The following is a 23,607-nucleotide window of genomic DNA, read 5'->3' as shown; positions in this document are numbered from 1 at the left end:
TGCATGTAAATTTGATCCTTTATTCGCATGAAATTCTGATTATACACGAGTAGAATTTGTATCGTTATTACTACAACTATATACTTTCACCTGCACATTTCACATTACACGTATCACGTGGACGTAGCACGATCATGGCTTCGGCGAGGCTCTCACTCCATGGCGGCCATCTCCTCGAAGAATAGCTCCTTGAACCTCGCCAAGCGATCCGGCTCCAGCGAAACGGCCACCGCCACGTCGCCGCCCTTGCCCGGGCAGCTCATCAGGTACACGAACCCCGGGTAGAACATGAGCGCCGGCGCCAGGAACGCCGGCTCGCCCCACCCAAAGTCAGCGTCGTGCGACGGCATCCCCATCCAGCTGATCACCCGCAGGTCCGTCCCCGGCAGCCCGCTCCTCGGCAGCGCCCCCATGTCCGCCGTCTCCAGGTAGTCCACCACCGACCGCGCGTACTCGTCGCCCTGCCCCGTCGCCGCGCGGAGCCGCCGCGCCCCGAACCCGAGAGGGCCGGACAGCAGGTCGCCCACCCTCGCGGACACCGACGTGCGCACCACCGCGTTGCCGAAGTAGGCGTCCGGGAGCGGCGGGGAGAGGCGGGCGCGCATGTCGATCATGGTGTAGAGGCGGGACTCGGCGTCGGGGGCCAGGGAGCGCGCCGCGCACGCGCAGCGCCAGACGTGGGCCACCAGCGCGCGGAACGTCGACACGCAGGGCGCGCCCGCGCGCGCACGGAGAGCGGCGGCCTGTGCGCCTGTCACGCGCAGGATGGCGCTGGCGTACTCCAACGACGGCTTGACGCCGCCAGCGACAGGAGGATCGGTTGATGCGGGGGCGGTGAGGCGATACTCGCGGCTGTGGTCGAAGTGGACGGTCGGCGGGGAGCGCGCGCGCAGCGGGGTGCGGTCGAGGGACGGGAGCACGGTGGCGCTGGCGTCCCCGCGGGCGATGCTGGCCCACGTCTGGATGAAGTGGAAGGCGCTGCGGCCGTCGATGACGAAGTGGTGCATGGCCGTGCCGAGCGCCACGCCGCCGCACCGGAAGAAGGTGACCTGCGTTCACGCCGACACGTCGCCTGTTATAATAACCAGTTTAGGTGCGCTAACCATTACTAGGAGTGAAGCTAGTTAGCCACCGCTACTAGTAATCGAAATATTAAATACGACAGGCTAATCAACTTGTAGAATTGGCATGTTTGGAGTTCAAACTGCGGTGCTTATACGTCACCGGAATGAAATGAAACGGAGCCAGTGTGGTTGGTGCGCTTGACCTTGACCGTCTTTTTCTCATCTCAAAGAATCTATTCAGTCTTCTAATCTTCCCACTTCCATATAGTTGCACTAATACAGTACGCCATGCACGTAAGGAAGATGATCGATTAAGTACACGCGAATGCTGCAAACCTGAAGCATGAGCAACGGGGCGCCCGCGCCGGCGTTGTCATACGGCGGCACGAACATGTCGCGCATCGCCTTGGACGGCGCGAAGCCCTCGAAGTCGTCGAGCGCGGCCTCGGACCGCGCGACGACGAAGAGCGCGCCCTCGTCGTTGCAGTCGATCTCCGCCCGGCCGTGGCGGCCCGCGCCGAGGCGTCCGGCGAAGGGGTGGAACGGGACCAGCGCCCTGGCCAGCGCCGCCCTGAGGACGCCGGCCGAGAAGAAGGACTCGGCCTTGCCGTCGCCGCGATCGGGCGCTCGGAAGAAGTAGACGGTGGGGGAGTAACCGTTCCTGGCGCCGAGGTCGAGGTTGGACAGCCAGAGCGCGCGCCGCGGGGTGGCCTCGCTCGGCGCGACCAGCTCGGACGTCACGACTTGGACGGCCATCGATCTGTGTAGTAAGTGCAGCGCGCGGCCGTTGCAAGTGCAGCGACTCCATGGAGGGGGTCTGGGTTTTATAGGCGTCTCATGGTGAGTTTGGTGAGGGGGTTCCCAAGTTTCCATGATTAACTCTTGCGAAAAAGGAGCTTCTCATCATCCATTGTTGGATCACGGTGTGGACGAAAGTAAATCGTGGCGCATGCAAAGAAGTGATTTACCAATGGGTTGTCCACCACATGACACATGTGATAAGGCCATCTCTATCCGATTTCCTAAAAATTTACGGAGTAAAATTCTTATTGAATATATATACTCCACTAACTTTTGATTGTTTCTAGTCGATCCCTTTAACTTAACGGAGTAAACTTCAATTCGATCAAGTTCAAAGCAATTTAAACCGAAAGTAGCATTGCGTTCAAACATAAACATAGATAGTTTTGCACAACCGAACATAAAACATAAATTCAAACTAAACTAAGCAACTAAACTACTTTCGGTCGAAGTGGAGGTCGAGCCAATCCTTTCTCGTCAGGTACGGTGTGCCGCAAGCCACGTCCGGGCCGGTGCCGTCGTCGGGGTCGTCAGGGAAGACACTCCTCCACTCGCCGACGTCGATCTCCTCGTCATCGCCGCCCACCTCGCCGCCGTTCTCGCCGCCTTGGACCTCGTCGGAGGAGGAGATAACGATAACCTCGCCGCCGGCGTCGACAAAGATCATCTGCTTCACCTCCACGAGCTCCGGGTGCTCCTGGCGGAGCTCTTCCATGTAGGCCTCGTCGGCGGCCTCGGCCTTGAAGCGCTCGCTCGCCTCGCGTCCTCGCGTGCCATAGGCGAGCTCATCACCCCCGGCTCCGGCGGGACGAGGTGGATCGGACGTGTGCTTGGGGGGAAATTAACCGACCCGCCGCGCCGTGGAAGCGGACCTGTTAGCGGTTGTACTCCATGGCCGCGAGCTCGGCCGTGTGAAAGGTCCCGAGCCACCGCCAGGTATGGGTCTCCCGAGGAGAGATTTCGGCCACCCACGCCCTCCAGTGTCGCTGTCGGACCCTGAGGTAGGTCCTCGTCGGCGGCCGGGGAGGAGGGAGGACAGGGAAGTCCTCGAACTGGTGTAGGGGCGCGGCGGCGGGCGGATTGGGCGACCGGCGGTGGCTCGATGAAGAGCCCGTGGAGGACGACCCACGCGCATGGCGACGCGGATCTGTGTTGCGGATCGGCGGTAGGGACCGGCGGCCACCACGTCCGGCCATCGGAGAGACGGGGGAGGGCGGGGAAGGGCGGGGGTGCGCCGGCGGCAGTGCGGGGAGAAGAGGAGGATGTCGGATTTCGGGTTCCGGCAGACCCTTAAGGTTCAAACTTTGGGGTGCGCGTGAAGATCTCTTCCCTACCAACTCACGTCTTGTCGCCTCGCAAAGAATCTAGGCTACTCGATGAACAACACAAGGGACACCAGGTTTATACTGGTTCAGGCCACCATTGTGGTGTAATACCCTACTCCAGTATGTGGTGTGGTGGATTGCCTCTGGGGCTGATGATGAATAGTACAAGGGAAGAACAGCCTCGCGAGGGATGTTCTTGTGGTGGTGTTGCCCCTTTGGAGGGGTCGATTCCAGATCTCTTGGCTCGAGATCAGATGCCTCTATACTATGGTGGCTAGCCCTATTTATAGAGCGAGGCCCTGGTCCTTTTCCCAAATATTGAGCGGGAAGGGCGCCAACAATTGACCATTTTGAAGGGGAACATCTAGTACACTTATCCTGACTAAAGTTGGTCCTCGCCTGCCAAAGACTCTGACGATGACGCCGTCTTGTGCTCCACGGTGACCTCCATCCTGTCGTCCCGCTGGTCTTGGTCTCGTTGCACCGAAATGGTAGCCTTTGCCTGATACCTTGGCCTGCGCTTGCCCCCTTTGCACCAAAGAGGAAATAAGGACATTGCGCAGGTCGGCGCCCGCCTGGCTTCGGTCGTCATGGCTTACGTCACGGGTACCTCGCGAGGTACCCTGCCTTGATCTCTCCGCCTCCTCGCGAGCCAGCCTGACGAGGCTACTCCTGAGGAAGCTTCATGTCGTCCCCTCGCGAGGCTCGGCCCCTCGCGAGGCTCGGCCCCTCGCGAGGGTCTTGAGCTTGAGTTGATGAAGTTGGGCCATACTGGGCCACTCCTTGAGCCACGCTGCAGGCCGCAGGCAGGCAAGTCTAGGTACCCCCACTCCAAGAACGCCGACAGTAGCCCCCGGGCCCAAGGCGCGCCCTGACTTGGCTTAGCAGAGAAGCAAAGGGGCAAGTGCGAAGCACCGTGGGCCCCAACAGCCTGCGGCCTTGGGCGCCATGTGGCGGTTGATTGGACGTGGGCGCCTCCATTTCTCCACGCCACTCATTACGCACCCGGCTAGGGGGACCCGTGGTTCCACACAGTCATTCCCTTTTCGCCGTTCGCGCGTCTCCTGTTCTTCCCCCCCCCCCCCCCTTGAGCTCCAACCTCTACTTCCAATCCAATCTCGAACTCTCCCCCCTTCCCATCACCATGGCGCCAGCAAAGAAAGAGAGAGGGAAGAAGCCCGCGCCTTCGCCCCGCTCGCCGCCGGCAGCAGCTCCCGCTGTCGATCGGTCAATCATACTCAACCCAGAAGCCTTGGACAAGGTCAGCTCTGCTCTCGCCACCATCTTCAATGAATGCGGGAGGACGATGGTCTGGCCCGCATCTCATTCATCCTTCGACAGGGTCGTTACGGAGGTCCGATTCTTTGCTGACGCCCTGTGGGCGGGTCTGGTTCCCCCCTTTTCTGCTTTCTTCAATGCGGTGCTCTCCCATTATCAGATCCACATGATGCACCCGGGTCCCGAATCCATTACTCTCCTCGCTGTTTTCGCCTTTGTGTGCGAGGCCATGATGGGCATTCCTCCTTGCGTTGCCCTCCTGCGCCATTTCTTCTCTTTGCGCCTGAGTGACCCCACTCAATGCTCGGGGTGCGTGAGCTTCCTCGCCGTGCCGGAGACGGCTGCCTCAGGGATCGATTTCAGCCTTCCTCCTCCTATGGCTGGGTTCTGAGAGCGGTGGCTGTATGTGGATGTTGGAGTGCCCAGCCCCCTGCTCTCGCACCCAACCTTGCCCGATGTCCCCAATTCAGGCTGGGGTCATGAGGCGCTCACGAGCCCCCGGCTCGCCTTCGTCTGACATCGCTTTCGGAGCCTGAGGGCGCTCGATGTGACGGCGCCCAAAGTGGTGAAGGAGTTCCTTCAACGCTACATTGCTCCTCTCTAGCGCCATTCCCGTCGAATGTGGGCCTTTGAGGGGCATGAAGACCGCATGAGGCTCCAGGAGGAAGATCTGGCGCCCGAAGTGCTGAGGAAGGTGTTTATGGTCCTGACTGGCGATCCTTCCCCAGGCAGCCTTCGGCACGGGGCTGCCCTCTTGTACCTTTGCTCGGGTAAGGCCGACTTTGTGAAGCAGATGCCCAGCTTCGATGAATAGGGGCTGCGCCCAGCCGGCCTCACGGGGGCCCGCGAGAACCCAGTTGTTGTGGTTGCCCTTCCGGTTGCCCACGGTGGTCCTGCCTCAGGTGATGGAGCTGGGGGGCGAGGACCGCCGGGAGCTGAGGGGGCCGCTGTCGAGATGCTGACGCCGCGCGGAGCCCCAGAGGTGGCATTTCCTGAAGCCTGCCATGGAGCAGCGGTAGGCGTGGAGTTGTGGCTTGCGACTCTTGTGGCCGAGGCTCCCGAGGCCCCGGCCGTCCTTCACGAGGCTGCGCCTGGCGGTGTGTCCTAGGCTGATTCCCTTGGCGCCGATCACCTTGACGCCTCCTCCACGCCGCAGGCCGACCCCTCCGCCGAGCGCTTGGGCCGGTTCCGCGTAGACTTCAAGCCCTCCGCAAGAGAAAGGAAACCTTGGGTGGCGATGATCGCCCCTGCCGCCTATTGAAGCGCAAGAAGTACTTCACCATCGACGAGTAAGTCCTCTTCTTTCTTGGTTCCTTACTTTCCTGTTGCTTCAGTTGATTATAGCCTTTCAGGTCCCTTCCTGCCGAGTTCATGGAGACGGCTGGGGAGCCGTCCCCTCTAGGTTCACCTTCACCGTCGATTTTGAGCGCCCCGAGCTCGAGCACCGCTCTTGCCATGGGGCTGGTCAGAGAAGTGGGCTGTCCTGCGGAGCATCTTGATTCTGCGCGCCTCATGCCCTTCCTTCGCGAGATCTCTTGGGGCACAGCCAGCTTGCGCCGAGCTCCTCCCTTAGTCGTGAACGGTGACTGGCTGAGGTCGTTCTTGAGTTCCTCCTTGGGGGACGAACCAGCGCCAGACTGGGTCCCTGGCAGGGCACTCCCGTCTATCACGAGGGCGCCAGCCCCCAACCCCCTGCCCAGAGGGGGCGTGCTGCCTCACGGCCCTCCGCATGCGCCAGGGGTGGAGGACGACGCGGAAGACACGCTTAGGCACGCTCGGGAGTGCAGCGTCCTTTGTCGAGAGTTCCTTCGGAAGGCAGCGGATGCGGTGGATCAGCTCGGGGTAGACCTTGCTCGCGAGGATGCATTGAAGGAAATATGCCCTAGAGGGAATAATAAATTTATTATTTATTTCCTCATATCATGATAAATGTTTATTATTGATGCTAGAATTGTATTAACCGGAAACATGATACATGTGTGAATACATAGACAAACATATAGTCACTAGTATGCCTCTACTTGACTAGCTCATTAATCAAAGATGATTATGTTTCCTAACCATAGACATGTGTTGTCATTTGATTAATGGGATCATATCATTAGGAGAATGATGTGATTGACATGACCCATTCCGTTAGCCTAGCACTTGATCGTTTAGTATATTGCTATTGCTTTCTTCATGACTTATACATGTTCCTGTAACTATGAGAATTATGCAACTCCCGTTTACCGGAGGAACACTTTGGGTACTACCAAACGTCACAACGTAACTGGGTGATTATAAAGGAGTACTACAGGTGTCTCCGAAGGTACATGTTGAGTTGGCGTATTTCGAGATTAGGTTTTGTCACTCCGATTGTCAGAGAGGTATCTCTGGGCCCTCTCGGTAATGCACATCATTATAAGCCTTGCAAGCAATGTGACCAAATGAGTTGGTTACGGGATGATGCATTACGGAACGAGTAAAGAGACTTGCCGGTAACGAGATTGAACTAGGTATTGGATACCGACGATCAAATCTCGGGCAAGTAACATACCGATGACAAAGGGAACAACGTGTGTTGTTATGCGGTTTGACCGATAAAGATCTTCGTAGAATATGTAGGAACCAATATGGGCATCCAGGTTCCACTATTGGTTATTGAACGAGAATAGTTCTAGGTCATGTCTACATAGTTCTCGAACCCGTAGGGTCCGCACGCTTAACGTTACGATGACAGTTTTATTATGAGTTTATAAGTTTTGATGTACCGAAGTTTGTTCAGAGTCCCGGATGTGATCACGGACATAATGAGGAGTCTCGAAATGGTCGAGACATAAAGATCGATATATTGGAAGCCTATATTTGGACATTGGAATCGTTCCGGGTGAAATCGGCATTTTACTGGAGTACCGGGAGGTTACCGGAACCCCCCGGGGGTTATTGGGCCTACATGGGCCTCGAGGGAGAAGAGGGAAGGAGGCAGGAGGGGGCCGCGCGCCCCTCCCCTTCCTAGTCCGAATAGGACAAGGGAAGGGGGGCGGCGCCCCCCCTTTCCTTCCCCTCTTCCTCCTCTTTCCCCCCTTCTCCTATTCCAACTAGGAAAGAAGGGAGTCCTACTCCCGGTGGGAGTAGGACTTCCCCCTTGGCGCGCCCTCCTTGGCCGGCCGCCTCCTCCCCCCTGGCTCCTTTATATACGGGGGCGGGGGGCACCCCATAGACACACAAGTTGATCTACGGATCGTTCCTTAGCCGTGTGCGGTGCCCCCTCCACCATATTCCACCTCGGTCATATCGTCGCGGAGTTTAGGCGAAGCCCTGCGCCGGTAGAGAATCATCATCGTCACCACGCCGTCGTGCTGACGGAACTCATCCCCGAAGCTTTGCTGGATCGGAGCCCGGGGATCGTCATCGAGCTGAACGTGTGCTGAACTCGGAGGTGCCGTACGTTCGGTGCTTGGATCGGTCGGATCGTGAAGACGTACGACTACATCAACCGCGTTGTGCTAACGCTTCCACTTACGGTCTACGAGGGTATGTGGACAACACTCTCCCCTCTCGTTGCTATGCCATCACCATGATCTTGCGTGTACGTAGGATTTTTTTTTTGAAATTACTACGTTCCCCAACAGTGGCATCCGAGCCTAGGTTTTATGCGTTGATGTTATATGCACGAGTAGAACACAAGTGAGTTGTGGGCGATACAAGTCATACTACTTACCAGCATGTCATAGTTTGGTTCGGCGGTATTGTGAGATGAAGCGGCCCGGACTGACATTACGCGTACGCTTATGCAAGACTGGTTTCACCGTTGCGAGCACTCGTGCTTAAAGGTGGCTGGCGGGTGTCTGTCTCTCTCACTTTAGCTGAATCGAGTGTGGCTACGCCCGGTCCTTGCGAAGGTTAAAACAGCAATAACTTGAAGAACTATCATTGTGGTTTTGATGCGTAGGTAAGAACGGTTCTTGCTAAGCCCGTAGCGGCCACGTAAATGTCACATCCCTAGCTTCTGGTGCTGCCTGGTGTGTGCATCATGTTTAACTTTTTGAAACTTGAACTGAGGAATTTAGAAGCCTCAAAACCCTAAATAAAAGTAGGGCAAAAACCCTAAAAATCTCATTCATTGTTCCAAAATGCTCTTCTTAAATGTTTGATAATTTTTGGCAAGGGTTCTGGTCCCAACCAAAATATTGAACATTTTTAAGGATTTATTTTTGGGACTTTGAATTTAAATCATTAGCTATTTGAATTTGAATTATATTCATATAATTAGAATATAATTTCAAATACCCCTGAAATATTTTATAAGCTTTTGGAAAAGTCCATCTAGCAATATAAAATATTCAGAGGAGTCTTTTGGCATTGTTTGAATTATTTTAAATTCAAAACAGTGGCAAAATAAATTAAATAAAACAAAACAGAAGAAAAAAATAAAACAGAGCAGAAAACCTACCTGGGCCACTTACCCGCAGCCTACCTGGCGCCACCAACCGGCCCAGCCGGCCCAGCCCGCCACCGCTACTCCCCCCCCTGTCGTCTTCCTCTGCCAGTAGGCAGAGGCGAGGCGTGGCGCGTGCCCGAGAGCTCCGGCCACCTCCTGCTTACCTGCTCGCCGCTGGAGGCACCCGAGGGAGCCACGCACTCCCCCTCGCCCCCTGCACCTCTCCTCTCTCCCCCTGGACCCCATTCCCTCCTCTGCTTCCCTCTCGCGCACACCACCGAGCGGAGCTCGCCGTCATCGTCGCCGTACCCATGGCCACCGACCACCCCTAGCCTCGCCGATGCGCCCAGGAGCTCCGCCTCGACCCCCTCTTCCTCCCCACCGATCCACGGCCCTCCGGAAGCCCTGCATCGCCGCCAACGCGCCGTCTTCAACCTCCGGATCCGACGGCCCCCTCCGGTCAATTTGCGGCCTCAGCGCGTCCCCGGCTACACCGAGTTGCTCCCCTTCACCGCTGTGAGCTCCTCTACGTTCTCCCCCTCTCCCACCATCGATTGCCTCCCCTAGCCGTTGTTTCTGTGATGGCCGAGAGCTCGCCGCCGCCGCCGTGAAGCTCGCCGCCGCTAGCCGTCCCGCCCGACCAACCCAAGCATGGAGTCATGCTCCGGGCTTCTCCAGGAACCCGTAGCGCGCCTCAGGTCGCCCAATCGTGCACCGGGCTCCTCGCACCCGTGCAAGCCGCAACTGCGCCACCGCGGAACTCGACGCCGTCGACGTTCCCGGACACCCTAGCATCGCCTGAGGCCACCAATCGACGCGCCTCCTTGCTCCGGTTCCAACGCGCCCAGCCACGCGAGCTCCCGTCGCCGGAGTTGGCCGGACGGGCAACGCCGCCGCGTCCTGGTTACGCCGGCGATTAGCCGCCGGTGATAGCAGCTGTTAGGAGTTAATCACCCCACTAACTAAGCCCTATGTCACTGACACCTGGGCCCCACGCTCGAAATAATCTCTGTTTTATTTCTGTTTAGACTAGTTAATAAACACACGGGACCCACCAGTCAGAGTTGACTGTGCTGACGTGGCCTTTGACCGGCCCCACACGTCAGCGGCACTAACCAGCCCCAGTCACTGACCAGTGGGCCCCACTGGTCAGGTTTGACCACCAGCAGCGTCTGTTGACCTGCTGACGTCATAGTGACGCAATGCTGACGCAATACGTATTTTCTGGATTTATTAATATTCAGGAAATTCCAGAAAATGCCTAAAACTTCTAAAAATCATAGAAATTCAACCGTAACTCCAAATTAAATAATTTATATATGAAAAATTATCAGAAAAAATCAAGGAATCCATCTGTACCATTTTCATGCATGTTAGAACAACTTATCACTACTGTTTAGGACAAATGAAGTGAATGACATTTGAATAATCACATATGGAGTTTGAATTTGAATCTTGTATTCAAACCAACTTCATTTAATCTGTTGCTAGTTGCATTAGCTCAAAACACATTCATTTTGCCATGTCATGATCATGCATCATATTGTGCATTGCATTGATTGTGTTCCTTTTTGTGTTGCCGGCATTTGTCCCCTCTCGATAGACGTGATACCGATGACGTGATCGTTGACACTGATGAAGACTCAATGTTATCTTCAGAAGTGCCAGGCAAGCAAAACCCCCTTGTTCATTCCGATGAAATCCCACTCTCTTGCTCCTGCTCTCTTTTACTGCATTAGGACAACAACGACATATTTGATACTTGCTGCGGTAGCTGAACCCTTATCCTTTGCATGACCTGTCATTGCCACAGTAAATAGATGAAACCCACTAGCATGAGTAGGAGTTGTTTGAGCCCTGATGTGCCTACTCATTCATGCTTGTTTGTCATGCCTGCTACTGCTTAGAGTTGAGTCAGGTCTGATTCGTCGGGGATGAATCAGAGGCGTGTGAACATGTCCTACTATGGGTGAACTAAGTGTGTGAACACGATTTGGTAAAGGTAGCGGTGAGAGGCCATGTAGGAGTACATGGTGGGTTGTCTCATTGCAGCCGTCCTCAGGAACTGAGTTCTGTGTTTGTGATCCATGACCAGTTACTACCACACATTGGGTTCCGGTAACTCGACCCCTCTCGACTTATTAATCAACATGATCTCTGTCCAGGAGTTGCAACTAGTTTCTGGTGTTTGTAGGTAGTGTTAGTAGTCTACCAAGTGGCACCCGGTATAGGTGGGCTTGGGATAGACTAGGCACAGTGGCACGGTGTACCAAGTGGCACCCGGATGGTGGGCTTGGGAACCCTGCTCACATCGTTTGGGGCCGTGAGCGACACCCCGGCCGGATCTCCTTGCGGATGGAACCCGAATAGGCGATAAACCTGGACTAGAGACTTGTTCGGTTAGTCAGGTCGTGGCCGACTCCCTCGCCCGGCTTCCGCTTGAAGGTTGCCGAGGTACATGACGTGTACAGGGCGGTAAGTGGCGAGAGCGTGTGTGAAGAAGTACACCCCTGCAGGGTTAACATCATCTATTCGAATAGCCGGATTCCTCGGATATGGAAACTTGGACCCCTTGCATAGTTCATAGACAAGTGAAAGTGGATACTCTAAAATACGCAAGATAAGCGTGAGTGCTATGGATGGCGTTCTCGTAGGGAGACGGGAGCGGATCCATAGTGGTGTATTGATATGGTGAATATGTGGACTCGTGTGCGCCACCTCAAAAGAGTCGCTTGCAGTCGTAGTTCAGAATAGCCACCGAGTCAAAGCTGGCTTGCTGCAGTCAAACTCCACCATCCCCTTTGTTGATAATGATGCATATGTAGATAGATCTGATGTAAGTCTTGCTGGGTACATTTGTACTCACGTTGCTTAATTTATGTTTTTGCAGAGAGACTTCAGTCTCACTAGTAGTTCCACGTGGACTTCGACGTTTAGCTTGTTACCTCAGCTACGATCTTGTGCCCTCGGCAGGATCTGGTAGATAGTCAGGCTTCTCAGCCTTTTTCATTTATAGTTGTCTGTACTCAGACATGATAGCTTCCGCTTGTGCTTTGTTTTGTATGCTCTGAATGTTGGGTCGTGAGACCCCTGTATGTAATATCTCGCTCCTCGGAGCCTATTGAATAAATACTTGAGTCGTAGAGTCATGTTGTGATGCCATGTTGTATTTGCACATATCGAGCATATTGTGTGTATGTTATTGAAATGCTTGGTATGTGTGGGATCTGACCATCTAGTTGTTTATCTTTAGTAGCCTCTCTTACCGGGAAATGTCTCCTAGTGTTTCCACCGAGCCATGGTAGCTTGCTACTGCTCCGGAACACTTAGGCTGGCCGGCATGTGTCCTTCTTCGTTCCTGTGTCTGTCCCTTCGGGGAAATGTCACGCGATGAATACTGGAGTCCTGTTAGCCCGCTACAGCCCGGTTCACCGGAGTCCTGCTAGCCCAGTGCTACAGCCTGGATTCACTCGCTGATGACCGACACGTTCGATGCTGGGTCATGGATGCCTGTCCCTGTAAGTCTGTGCCACTTTGGGTTTACGACTAGCCATGTCAGCCCGGGCTCCTTATCATATGGATGCTAGCGACACTGTCATATACGTGTGCCAAAAGGCGCAAACGGTCCCGGGCTAAGGTAAGGCGACACCCGTGGGAATACCGTGCGTGAGGCCGCAAAGTGATATGAGGTGTTACATGCTAGATCGATGTGACATTGAGTCGGGGTCCTGACAGCGTTGGTATCAGAGCTTGACTGCCTGTAGGATTACCAAGCCAAACTGGTCGAAGTTGAGTCTAGAAATTCTTTAGTTATATAAGGGAATTGATTGTGGGATGGAACGTAAGGCTCTTTTTACTCCTTATACCTTATGCCGTTCTGATCTGAGTCATCATCTTATTTTCCTACGAGGGTTAAGAACTAGGTTATCTCTTCTTTCTATCAGGATCACGTGTTACTAATCCGCAGACTTATAAGATTGTTGATTCAAGCCTCAGTTCAGTTTCTACCTCCGTATGTTAACTGTTGATCTCGAAACCTTGATATTGTGCTTCTGAGTGGTTATGCCACCATTTTTGTGAATGTCTCAAATCTTTTCTGAGCATTTACAGCCGTTATGCTGTCCGAGTCATCCCAGGTTTCCAAACAGTCTGATGCATTTGCAAATCCCTTCCTCCTGTTTCCGATGTGCCTTTGGTCAGATTAATCACACAAATCAGTGAGTTGAGGTACTTTACTGCCTCGACCTTTATGTTGGAGTTATTATTATGACCCTAGGTGTCTTAGGGGATCATCTAGTAATTTAGCCATGATTTGTGTTCCCAGTGTGATGATTCTGGCCATCATTCTCGAAAGCATCCCGTGATGCTACTTAGTAGTAGGTATTCTATTCCTGGGTTTTTGAACCCGAGATTCACTCTACTTAAATCATGTTGATAGTGTTGCTAGTTCCTTCAGGATATTAGTAACCCTTGCATTAGTCCTCGAGGTCCGTGGTATTTCCTTCTTCCAAATACTATGAACCGTTTATGGCAGATGTTCCTCGCTGATCGAAAGATCACAATCAGAGTGCTCTCGATGGGTTCTCGATTCTATATTGTGACTCTGCCAGTTCTACCTTTCTGCATGGGTTATCCGGAAGAAATATGTTGAATTCGTTCGACATGCTAGTCCATGCATCCACAACTTGGAAAATCATATGTTCTTTTGAGTTGTCCCTCTTTAGTTGTTTTCTGGCCCTCGTCTATCAATTGATAGTCAAGAGTATGCACGCGTTCGTTTATCGATGCCTATTACTCTTGTGGTCCGTCAAGCCATTCTATCGCAGAATGACTAGGAGAAACAAACTCCAGTACCTCTTCCATATCCAGGATTGGGTCAAAGAAGTTGTGCTCCGCAGATCAAATTGCTAATCCAGCTTTTGTTCTGTTCTACCTTGGAGTATTACCATCTTTATATCGGGATTGTTATAGGAATTGCACACCATCCTATGAACTCTTGGTACAGTGATACTTCTTGCCATCATTGTTCATTCCTCGGTTCCTGTGTTATCGTAACCGGAATGCCGACAAGTGAATCGTGGTGTGTGAAATCAATACTGCTAGCAACTCTGTTGCTTGGTAGTAAATGGACAATATTTTCATTCTTAGCATGTTGGTTATTGAATCACCATTCTAAGATAGATTGTGCTACCTAGTCCTTATTTCCTGGTGCACTCTTTGATTGATGAGTTAGGATTTTTGGCAATCCCTCGCCCTTTTTATCATATCGTCTTGCCCTGAAAAGCAAAATTGTTCTCGAGCTTAGTAACATACCGGTGGTTCGTGATTTTCTGAATATCTTCTCAGAAGTATTACCAGGTTGTCACCTGACCGCTATGTTGAGCTCGTGATCAAGTTGGTTTCTTGTGAACCACCTTCTCTCCAAGAGTCGGTGTTAGATATCCCTGAGCTAGTTGGTTAAGCTAAACGACAACTTGGAGGGTTGGAAGATAAAAGCTTGCCTGACTTAGTTCGTTCCAAAGGGATATTCTTGTGTAGTGTGTGTTGAAGAAAGATGATATCTTCATCGATTGGTCCCTGTGATCAGTTGTTGGACCTATTGTCCTATCAATCCTTTGATTTGAGTATGGGCTATCGTCAAATCAAGTCAGAACCAACGATGTTCGTAATGTTGTCTTACTCGTGGTTGATCCCTCGAGCATACACCATTATATCCTTTGGTTCTGACCAATGCTATCACCGTGTTCACATGATGGTGGAAGTTCAGTGATATGGAAATTCCGATGAGTTGTTGTTGAGCCCATTGACAACATCCTTATCTCCTCCATGATGTTGTTGAACATTAAGTTAGTGTTGGAAACTTTTGAAAGCATTTTCTTCATGCTAGCTCATGAAGTACTTGTTTGATGAAAGGAGTGACTTCCTTTGATTCACGTGCATTTTGATGTAAGTTGCCGTCGTGAATTCGAGAAAGTTTGTTTTTGCTCCTTTGGAATCATCCCAAGTCGGTCATGCACGTGCGAAGAATTCTGTGGTCTGTTAGACTGATCATCTTCATTCCATATGTATATCCTAGCACACCAAGCCACTGATTGACTTGTTCAAGGAAAAGAAGTCTATGCTTGGGATCTAATCCATGGACTTGCGTAAAGACTTCGATATCCTCGATGATGGCTCCCAACCAGAACTCGGTAGTGTTTTATTGTAAGACTACCATGTGGGCATGCTTGTCTGGAACAACGTGTTCACATGTTTGTAGCAGAACCAGCTCATGTTTTGGAGCTTGCTATCGTAGTTCATTTCCTGAGAATCTCGCAACGTCATCTCGTCGATTTGTGTTGCAAACTTTCATTTTTCTTCCTAGACTCGATGATTCTGGAATATCCTGACACCAACCAGATCTGAGTCTCAGGCAGATATGATGGTTGGAATATTTCCCAAGAACTATAATATTGGTCCCTCGATAACCGGTAAAGTGGATGTCGTGGCCAACACACCCAGCCGGAAGACCTATTATTGTAGTATCTTGTTTGAGGAAGTTGGCCACCTCCCCATAAGGATTCCGCAGGATTTACCTCCATAACTGTTCCTTATGGATTCTATTGCTCCCGAAGTCCGACCTTTACTTGATGTTCTAGTTATCAAACCATATCTATGAATGGGTTACACTAGCACGTCAAGGAGAACATTAGAAGCGGAGTGCTAAAGGTCTCTCGGTCGATCATCTAGATTTTGTTTCCTTGGCCTCGCTAGGGTGAAACCTGAGTTGATGTTATCTTCCTTTGCGTCTGCATCATCCATCATTAGCCATCATGGTAGTAAGTTGTGTTACCGGACCCTTGACACGGATGTTGGTAAAACCTTGATGAATATGGAATTGCTCAAGTTCTTGAGAGCACGCACAAGCGCTAGGTGTTATCATCGGCACTAACTGGGTTTGCTCTCACCTTCCTCGGTTATACTATAACTTCTCAAACAGTGAATTCACTCTCTATTGTTGGGCTCTTCCCCAGTTACCAGAATCATTCCCAGCATTTGCATTTTGTTCCTAGCTTGCACCGCCAATGTGCCATTCTACCACGGGTCTCTTCCATCTCCGGTGATAAGCAAATTCATCCATTACGTTGTCTTCAACAAGGTAATCCACATCATCCAAGTCCGAGTATGCCATTCTACCGACCCCCTCCAAACGATTGGTCGAGAATTGCCTTAAATTGGTATAAAGAGTTTCAATGATCTTTGAATCAAAAGTAATTCCTTTTGCCACTTAAGGGGATATATCTTCGAGTCACCTTCCCTAAGGTGCATCATTATGGTGTCATGTCAACTTAACTCCTCGCTACATTGACAATCGTTTACCACCTTCTTAAGTGTGGAATTATTGTCCACCTAGTGAACCTTCGTCATCCGTATTCTTTCCACCCCTCCTGATGTGTATCTCGTGTCTCAACCCGAGAGATGGTTCTAAGTCTCATTCCGTGAGTTAATCCTGAGTTGTTCGACCTTCGAGAAGACCGATCCTTCTAGAGTTTTCCTTTCCTCTTCTTGTCAGGATTAGCTGAAGTTCTCAGAGCAAGACGACAAGACAAAGATGGTGTTCAAATCAACGCTCATTTGAAGTGCAACCTGGATCGTGAAGATTGTACTAGTTTGCGTTTCCCCTTCACCTTACCCTACGCTTGAATCTCGAGACGAGATTCTTGTTTAGTGGGGGTGAGTTGTCACATCCCTAGCTTCTGGTGCTGCCTGGTGTGTGCATCATGTTTAAATTTTTGAAACTTGAACTGAGGAATTTAGAAGCCTCAAAACCCTAAATAAAAGTAGGGCAAAAACCCTAAAAATCTCATTCATTGTTCCAAAATGCTCTTCTTAAATGTTTGATAATTTTTGGCAAGGGTTCTGGTTCCAACCAAAATATTGAACATTTTTAAGGATTTATTTTTGGGACTTTGAATTTAAATCATTAGCTATTTGAATTTGAATTATATTCATATAATTAGAATATAATTTCAAATCCCCCTGAAATATTTTATAAGCTTTTGGAAAAGTCCATCTAGCAATATAAAATATTCAGAGGAGTTTTTTGGCATTGTTTGAATTATTTTAAATTCAAAACAGTGGCAAAATAAATTAAATAAAACAAAACAGAAGAAAAAAATAAAACAGAGCAGAAAACCTACCTGGGCCACTTACCCGCAGCCTACCTGGCGCCACCAACCGGCCCAGCCGGCCCAGCCCGCCACCGCTACTCCCTCCCCTGTCGTCTTCCTCTGCCAGTAGGCAGAGGCGAGGCGTGGCGCGTGCCCGAGAGCTCCGGCCACCTCCTGCTTACCTGCTCGTCGCTGGAGGCACCCGAGGGAGCCACGCACTCCCCCTCGCCCCCTGCACCTCTCCTCTCTCCCCCTGGACCCCATTCCCTCCTCTGCTTCCCTCTCGCGCACACCACCGAGCGGAGCTCGCCGTCATCGTCGCCGTACCCATGGCCACCGACCACCCCTAGCCTCGCCGATGCGCCCAGGAGCTCCGCCTCGACCCCCTCTTCCTCCCCACCAATCCACAGCCCTCCGGAAGCCCTGCATCGCCGCCAACGCGCCGTCTTCAACCTCCGGATCCGACGGCCCCCTCCGGTCAATTTGCGGCCTCAGCGCGTCCCCGGCTACACCGAGTTGCTCCCCTTCACCGCTGTGAGCTCCTCTACGTTCTCCCCCTCTCCCCACCATCGATTGCCTCCCATAGCCGTTGTTTCTGTGATGGCCGAGAGCTCGCCGCCGCCGCCGTGAAGCTCGCCACCGCTAGCCGTCCCGCCCGACCAACCCAAGCATGGAGTCATGCTCCGGGCTTCTCCAGGAACCCGTAGCGCGCCTCAGGTCGCCCAATCGTGCACCGTGCTCCTTGCACCCGTGCAAGCCGCAACTGCGCCGCCGTGGAACTCGACGCCGTCGACGTTCCCGGCCACCCTAGCATCGCCTGAGGCCACCAATCGACGCGCCTCCTTGCTCCGGTTCCAACGCGCCCAGCCGCGCGAGCTCCCGTCGCCGGAGTTGGCCGGACGGGCAACGCCGCCGCGTCCTGGTTACGCCGGCGATTAGCCGTCGGTGATAGCAGCTGTTAGGAGTTAATCACCCCACTAACTAAGCCCTATGTCACTGACACCTGGGCCCCACGCTCGAAATAATCTCTGTTTTATTTCTGTTTAGACTAGTTAATAAACACACGGGACCCACCAGTCAGAGTTGACTGTGCTGACGTGGCCTTTGACCGGCCCCACACGTCAGCGGCACTAACCAGCCCCAGTCACTGACCAGTGGGCCCCACTGGTCAGGTTTGACCACCAGCAGCGTCTGTTGACCTGCTGACGTCATAGTGACGCAATGCTGACGCAATACGTATTTTCTGGATTTATTAATATTCAGGAAATTCCAGAAAATGCCTAAAACTTCTAAAAATCATAGAAATTCAACCGTAACTCCAAATTAAATAATTTATATATGAAAAATTATCAGAAAAATTCAAGGAATCCATCTGTACCATTTTCATGCATGTTAGAACAACTTATCACTACTGTTTAGGACAAATGAAGTGAATGACATTTGAATAATCACATATGGAGTTTGAATTTGAATCTTGTATTCAAACCAACTTCATTTAATCTGTTGCTAGTTGCATTAGCTCAAAACACATTCATTTTGCCATGTCATGATCATGCATCATATTGTGCATTGCATTGATTGTGTTCCTTTTGTGTTGCCGGTATTTGTCCCCTCTCGATAGACGTGATACCGATGATGTGATCGTTGACACTGATGAAGACTCAATGTTATCTTCAGAAGTGCCAGGCAAGCAAAACCCCCTTGTTCATTCCGATAAAATCCCACTCTCTCGCTCCTGCTCTCTTTTACTGCATTAGGACAACAACGACATATTTGATACTTGCTGCGGTAGCTGAACCCTTTATCCTTTGCATGACCTGTCATTGCCACAGTAAATAGATGAAACCCACTAGCATGAGTAGGAGTTGTTTGAGCCCTGATGTGCCTACTCATTCATGCTTGTTTGTCATGCCTGCTACTGCTTAGAGTTGAGTCAGGTCTGATTCATCGGGGATGAATCAGAGGCGTGTGAACATGTCCTACTATGGGTGAACTAAGTGTGTGAACACGATTTGGTAAAGGTAGCGGTGAGAGGCCATGTAGGAGTACATGGTGGGTTGTCTCATTGCAGCCGTCCTCAGGAACTGAGTTCTGTGTTTGTGATCCATGACCAGTTACTACCACACATTGGGTTCCGGTAACTCGACCCCTCTCGACTTATTAATCAACATGATCTCTGTCCAGGAGTTGCAACTAGTTTCTGGTGTTTGTAGGTAGTGTTAGTAGTCTACCAAGTGGCACCCGGTACAGGTGGGCTTGGGACAGACTAGGCACAGTGGCACGGTGTACCAAGTGGCACCCGGATGGTGGGCTTGGGAACCCTGCTCACATCGTTTGGGGCCGTGAGCGACACCCCGGCCGGATCTCCTTGCGGATGGAACCCGAATAGGCGATAAACCTGGACTAGAGACTTGTTCGGTTAGTCAGGTCGTGGCCGACTCCCTCGCCCGGCTTCCGCTTGAAGGTTGCCGAGGTACATGACGTGTACAGGGCGGTAAGTGGCGAGAGCGTGTGTGAAGAAGTACACCCCTGCAGGGTTAACATCATCTATTCGAATAGCCGGATTCCTCGGATATGGAAACTTGGACCCCTTGCATAGTTCATAGACAAGTGAAAGTGGATACTCTAAAATACGCAAGATAAGCGTGAGTGCTATGGATGGCGTTCTCGTAGGGAGACGGGAGCGGATCCATAGTGGTGTATTGATATGGTGAATATGTGGACTCGTGTGCGCCACCTCAAAAGAGTCGCTTGCAGTCGTAGTTCAGGAATAGCCACCGAGTCAAAGCTGGCTTGCTGCAGTCAAACTCCACCATCCCCTTTGTTGATAATGATGCATATGTAGATAGATCTGATGTAAGTCTTGCTGGGTACATTTGTACTCACGTTGCTTAATTTATGTTTTTGCAGAGAGACTTCAGTCTCACTAGTAGTTCCACGTGGACTTCGACGTTTAGCTTGTTACCTCAGCTACGATCTTGTGCCCTCGGCAGGATCTGGTAGATAGTCAGGCTTCTCAGCCTTTTTCATTTATAGTTGTCTGTACTCAGACATGATAGCTTCCGCTTGTGCTTTGTTTTGTATGCTCTGAATGTTGGGTCGTGAGACCCCTATATGTAATATCTCGCTCATCGGAGCCTATTGAATAAATACTTGAGTCGTAGAGTCATGTTGTGATGCCATGTTGTATTTGCACATATCGAGCATATTGTGTGTATGTTATTGAAATGCTTGGTATGTGTGGGATCTGACCATCTAGTTGTTTATCTTTAGTAGCCTCTCTTACCGGGAAATGTCTCCTAGTGTTTCCACCGAGCCATGGTAGCTTGCTACTGCTCCGGAACACTTAGGCCGGCAGGCATGTGTCCTTCTTCGTTCCTGTGTCTGTCCCTTCGGGGAAATGTCACGCGATGAATACTGGAGTCCTGTTAGCCCGCTACAGCCCGGTTCACCGGAGTCCTGCTAGCCCAGTGCTACAGCCTGGATTCACTGGCTGATGACCGACACGTTCGATGCTGGGTCATGGATGCCTGTCCCTGTAAGTCTGTGCCACTTTGGGTTTACGACTAGCCATGTCAGCCCGGGCTCCTTATCATATGGATGCTAGCAACACTGTCATATACGTGTGCCAAAAGGCGCAAACGGTCCCGGGCTAAGGTAAGGTGACACCCGTGGGAATACCGTGCGTGAGGCCGCAAAGTGATATGAGGTGTTACATGCTAGATCGATGTGACATTGAGTCGGGGTCCTGAGAGTAAAATTTGCAACAACAAAGTAGAGGACGTCTAACTTGTTTTTGCAGGGCATGTTGTGATGTGATATGGTCAAGAGGTGATGCTATATTTTATTGTATGAGATGATCATGTTTTGTAACCGAAGTTATCGGCAACTGGCTGGAGCCATATGGTTGTCGCTTTATTGTATGAAATGCAAACGCCCTGTAATTGCTTTGCTTTATCTCTAAGCGGTAGCGATAGTCGTAGAAGCAATAGATGGCGTAACAACAACGATACTACGATGGAGATCAAGGTGTCGCGCCGGTGACGATGGTGATCACGACGGTGCTTCAAAGATGGAGATCACAAGCACAAGATGATGATGGCCATATCATATCACTTATATTGATTGCATGTGATGTTTATCCTTTATGCATCTTATCTTGCTTTGATTGACGGTAGCATTTTAAGATGATCTCTCACTAATAATCAAGAAGTGTTCTCCCTGAGTATGCTCCCTTGCGAAAGTTCTTCGTGCTGAGACACCACGTGATGATCGGGTGTGATAGGCTCTATGTTCAAATACAACGGGTGCAAAACAGTTGCACACGCGGAATACTCAGGTCATACTTGACGAGCCTAGCATATACAGATATGGCCTCGGAACACGGAGACCGAAAGGTCGAACGTGAATCATATAGTAGATATGATCAACATAGCGATGTTCACCATTGAAAATACTCCATCTCACGTGATGATCGGACATGGTTTAGTTGATTTGGATCACGTGATCACTTAGATGACTAGAGAGATGTCTGTCTAAGTGGGAGTTCTTAAGTAATATGATTAATTGAACTTAAATTTATCATGAACTTAGTACCTGATAGTATCTTGCTTGTCTATGTTTGTTTGTAGATAGATGGCTCGTGCTGTTGTTCTGTTGAATTTTAATGCGTTCCTTGAGAAAGCAAAGTTGAAAGATGATGGTAGCAATTACACGGACTGGGTCCGTAACCTGAGGATTATCCTCATTGCTGCACAGAAAAGTTACGTCCTGGAAGCACCGCTGGGTGCCAGGCCTGCTGCTGATGCAACTGACGACGTTAAGAACGTCTGGCAGAGCAAAGCTGATGACTACTCGATAGTTCAGTGTGCCATGCTTTACGGCTTAGAACCGGGTCTTCAACGACGTTTTGAACGTCATGGAGCATATGAGATGTTCCAGGAGTTGAAGTTAATATTTCAAGCAAATGCCCGGATTGAGAGATATGAAGTCTCCAATAAGTTCTATAGCTGCAAGATGGAGGAGAATAGTTCTGTCAGTGAACATATACTCAAAATGACTGGGTATAATAATCACTTGATTCAACTGGGAGTTAATCTTCCTGATGATAGTGTCATTGACAGAATTCTTCAATTACTGCCACCAAGCTACAAGAGCTTCGTGATGAACTATAATATGCAAGGGATGAACAAGGCTATTCCCGAGCTCTTCGCGATGCTAAAAGCCGCTGAGGTAGAAATCAAAAAGGAGCATCAAGTGTTGATGGTTAACAAGACCACCAGTTTCAAGAAAAAGGGCAAAGGGAAGAAGAAGGGGAACTTCAAAAAGAACAGCAAGCAAGTTGCTGCTCAAGAGAAGAAACCCAAGTCTGGACCTAAACCTGAAACTGAGTGCTTCTACTGCAAGAAGACTGGACACTGGAAGCGGAACTGCCCCAAGTATTTGGCAGATAAGAAGGATGGCAAAGTGAACAAAGGTATATGTGATATACATGTTATTGATGTGTACCTTACTAATGCTCGCAGTAGCACCTGGGTATTTGATACTGGTTCTGTTGCTAATATTTGCAACTCGAAACAGGGACTATGAATTAAGCGAATATTGGCTAAGGACGAGGTGACGATGCGCGTGGGAAATGGTTCCAAAGTCGATGTGATCGCGGTCGGCACGCTACCTCTACATCTACCATCGGGATTAGTTTTAGACCTAAATAATTGTTATTTGGTGCCAGCGTTGAGCATGAACATTATATCTGGATCTTGTTTGATGCGAGACATTTATTCATTTAAATCAGAGAATAATGGTTGTTCTATTTATATGAGTAATATCTTTTATGGTCATGCACCCTTGAAAAGTGGTCTATTTTTATTGAATCTCGATAGTAGTGATACACATATTCATAGTGTTGAAACCAAAAGATGTAGAGTTGATAACGATAGTGCAACTTATTTGTGGCACTGCCGTTTAGGTCATATCGATGTAAAGCGCATGAAGAAACTCCATACTGATGGGCTTTTGGAATCACTTGATTATGAATCACTTGGTGCTTGCGAACCGTGTCTCATGGGTAAGATGACTAAAACGCCATTCTCCGGAACTATGGAGCGAGCAACTGATTTGTTGGAAATCATACATACTGATGTTTGTGGTCCAATGAATGTTGAGGCTCGCGGCGGGTATCGTTATTTTCTCACCTTCACAGATGATTTGAGCAGATATGGGTATATCTACTTGATGAAACACAAGTCTGAAACATTTGAAAAGTTCAAAGAATTTCAGAGTGAAGTGGAAAATCATCGTAACAAGAAAATGAAATTTCTACGATCTGATCGTGGAGGAGAATATTTGAGTTACGAGTTTGGTCTACACTTGAAACAATGCGGAATAGTTTCGCAACTCACGCCACCCGGAACACCACAACGAAATGGTGTGTCCGAACGTCGTAATCGTACTTTACTAGATATGGTGCGATCTATGATGTCTCTTACTGATTTACCGCTATCGTTTTGGGGTTATGCTTTATAGACGGCCGCATTCACGTTAAATAGGGCACCATCCAAATCCGT

General features: G+C 50.5%; 1 protein-coding gene across 1 annotated transcript; it reads right to left on the bottom strand.

The window, feature by feature from the left end:
* Nucleotides 1-11: 11 nt before the first annotated feature.
* On the bottom strand, nucleotides 12-1,841 carry LOC123116222 (hydroxycinnamoyltransferase 4). The gene is made up of 2 exons (XM_044537210.1): nucleotides 1,401-1,841; nucleotides 12-1,049 (listed from the first exon to the last, which is right to left on the bottom strand). Exons 1-2 carry the CDS (start codon nucleotides 1,818-1,820, stop codon nucleotides 153-155), a joined length of 1,317 nt encoding a protein of 438 aa, XP_044393145.1. The 5' UTR covers nucleotides 1,821-1,841; the 3' UTR covers nucleotides 12-152.
* Between the last annotated feature and the right edge of the window lie 21,766 nt (nucleotides 1,842-23,607).

This window comes from Triticum aestivum, chromosome 5B, assembly GCF_018294505.1.
Source record: "Triticum aestivum cultivar Chinese Spring chromosome 5B, IWGSC CS RefSeq v2.1, whole genome shotgun sequence".
Classification (NCBI taxonomy): Eukaryota; Viridiplantae; Streptophyta; class Magnoliopsida; order Poales; family Poaceae; genus Triticum; species Triticum aestivum.
The sequence above is the reverse complement of the archived record's forward strand: the minus strand, read 5'-3'. Positions and strand labels throughout refer to the sequence as shown.

Bases quoted from the DNA above. Each gene is read 5' to 3' on its own strand.
- LOC123116222 (XM_044537210.1), bottom strand. From the start codon at position 1,820: ATGGCCGTCCAAGTCGTGACGTCCGAGCTGGTCGCGCCGAGCGAGGCC. The intron at 1,050-1,400 runs GTTTGCAGCATT...GCGTGAACGCAG, and splicing joins CCCCGTTGCTCATGCTTCAG to GTCACCTTCTTCCGGTGCGG.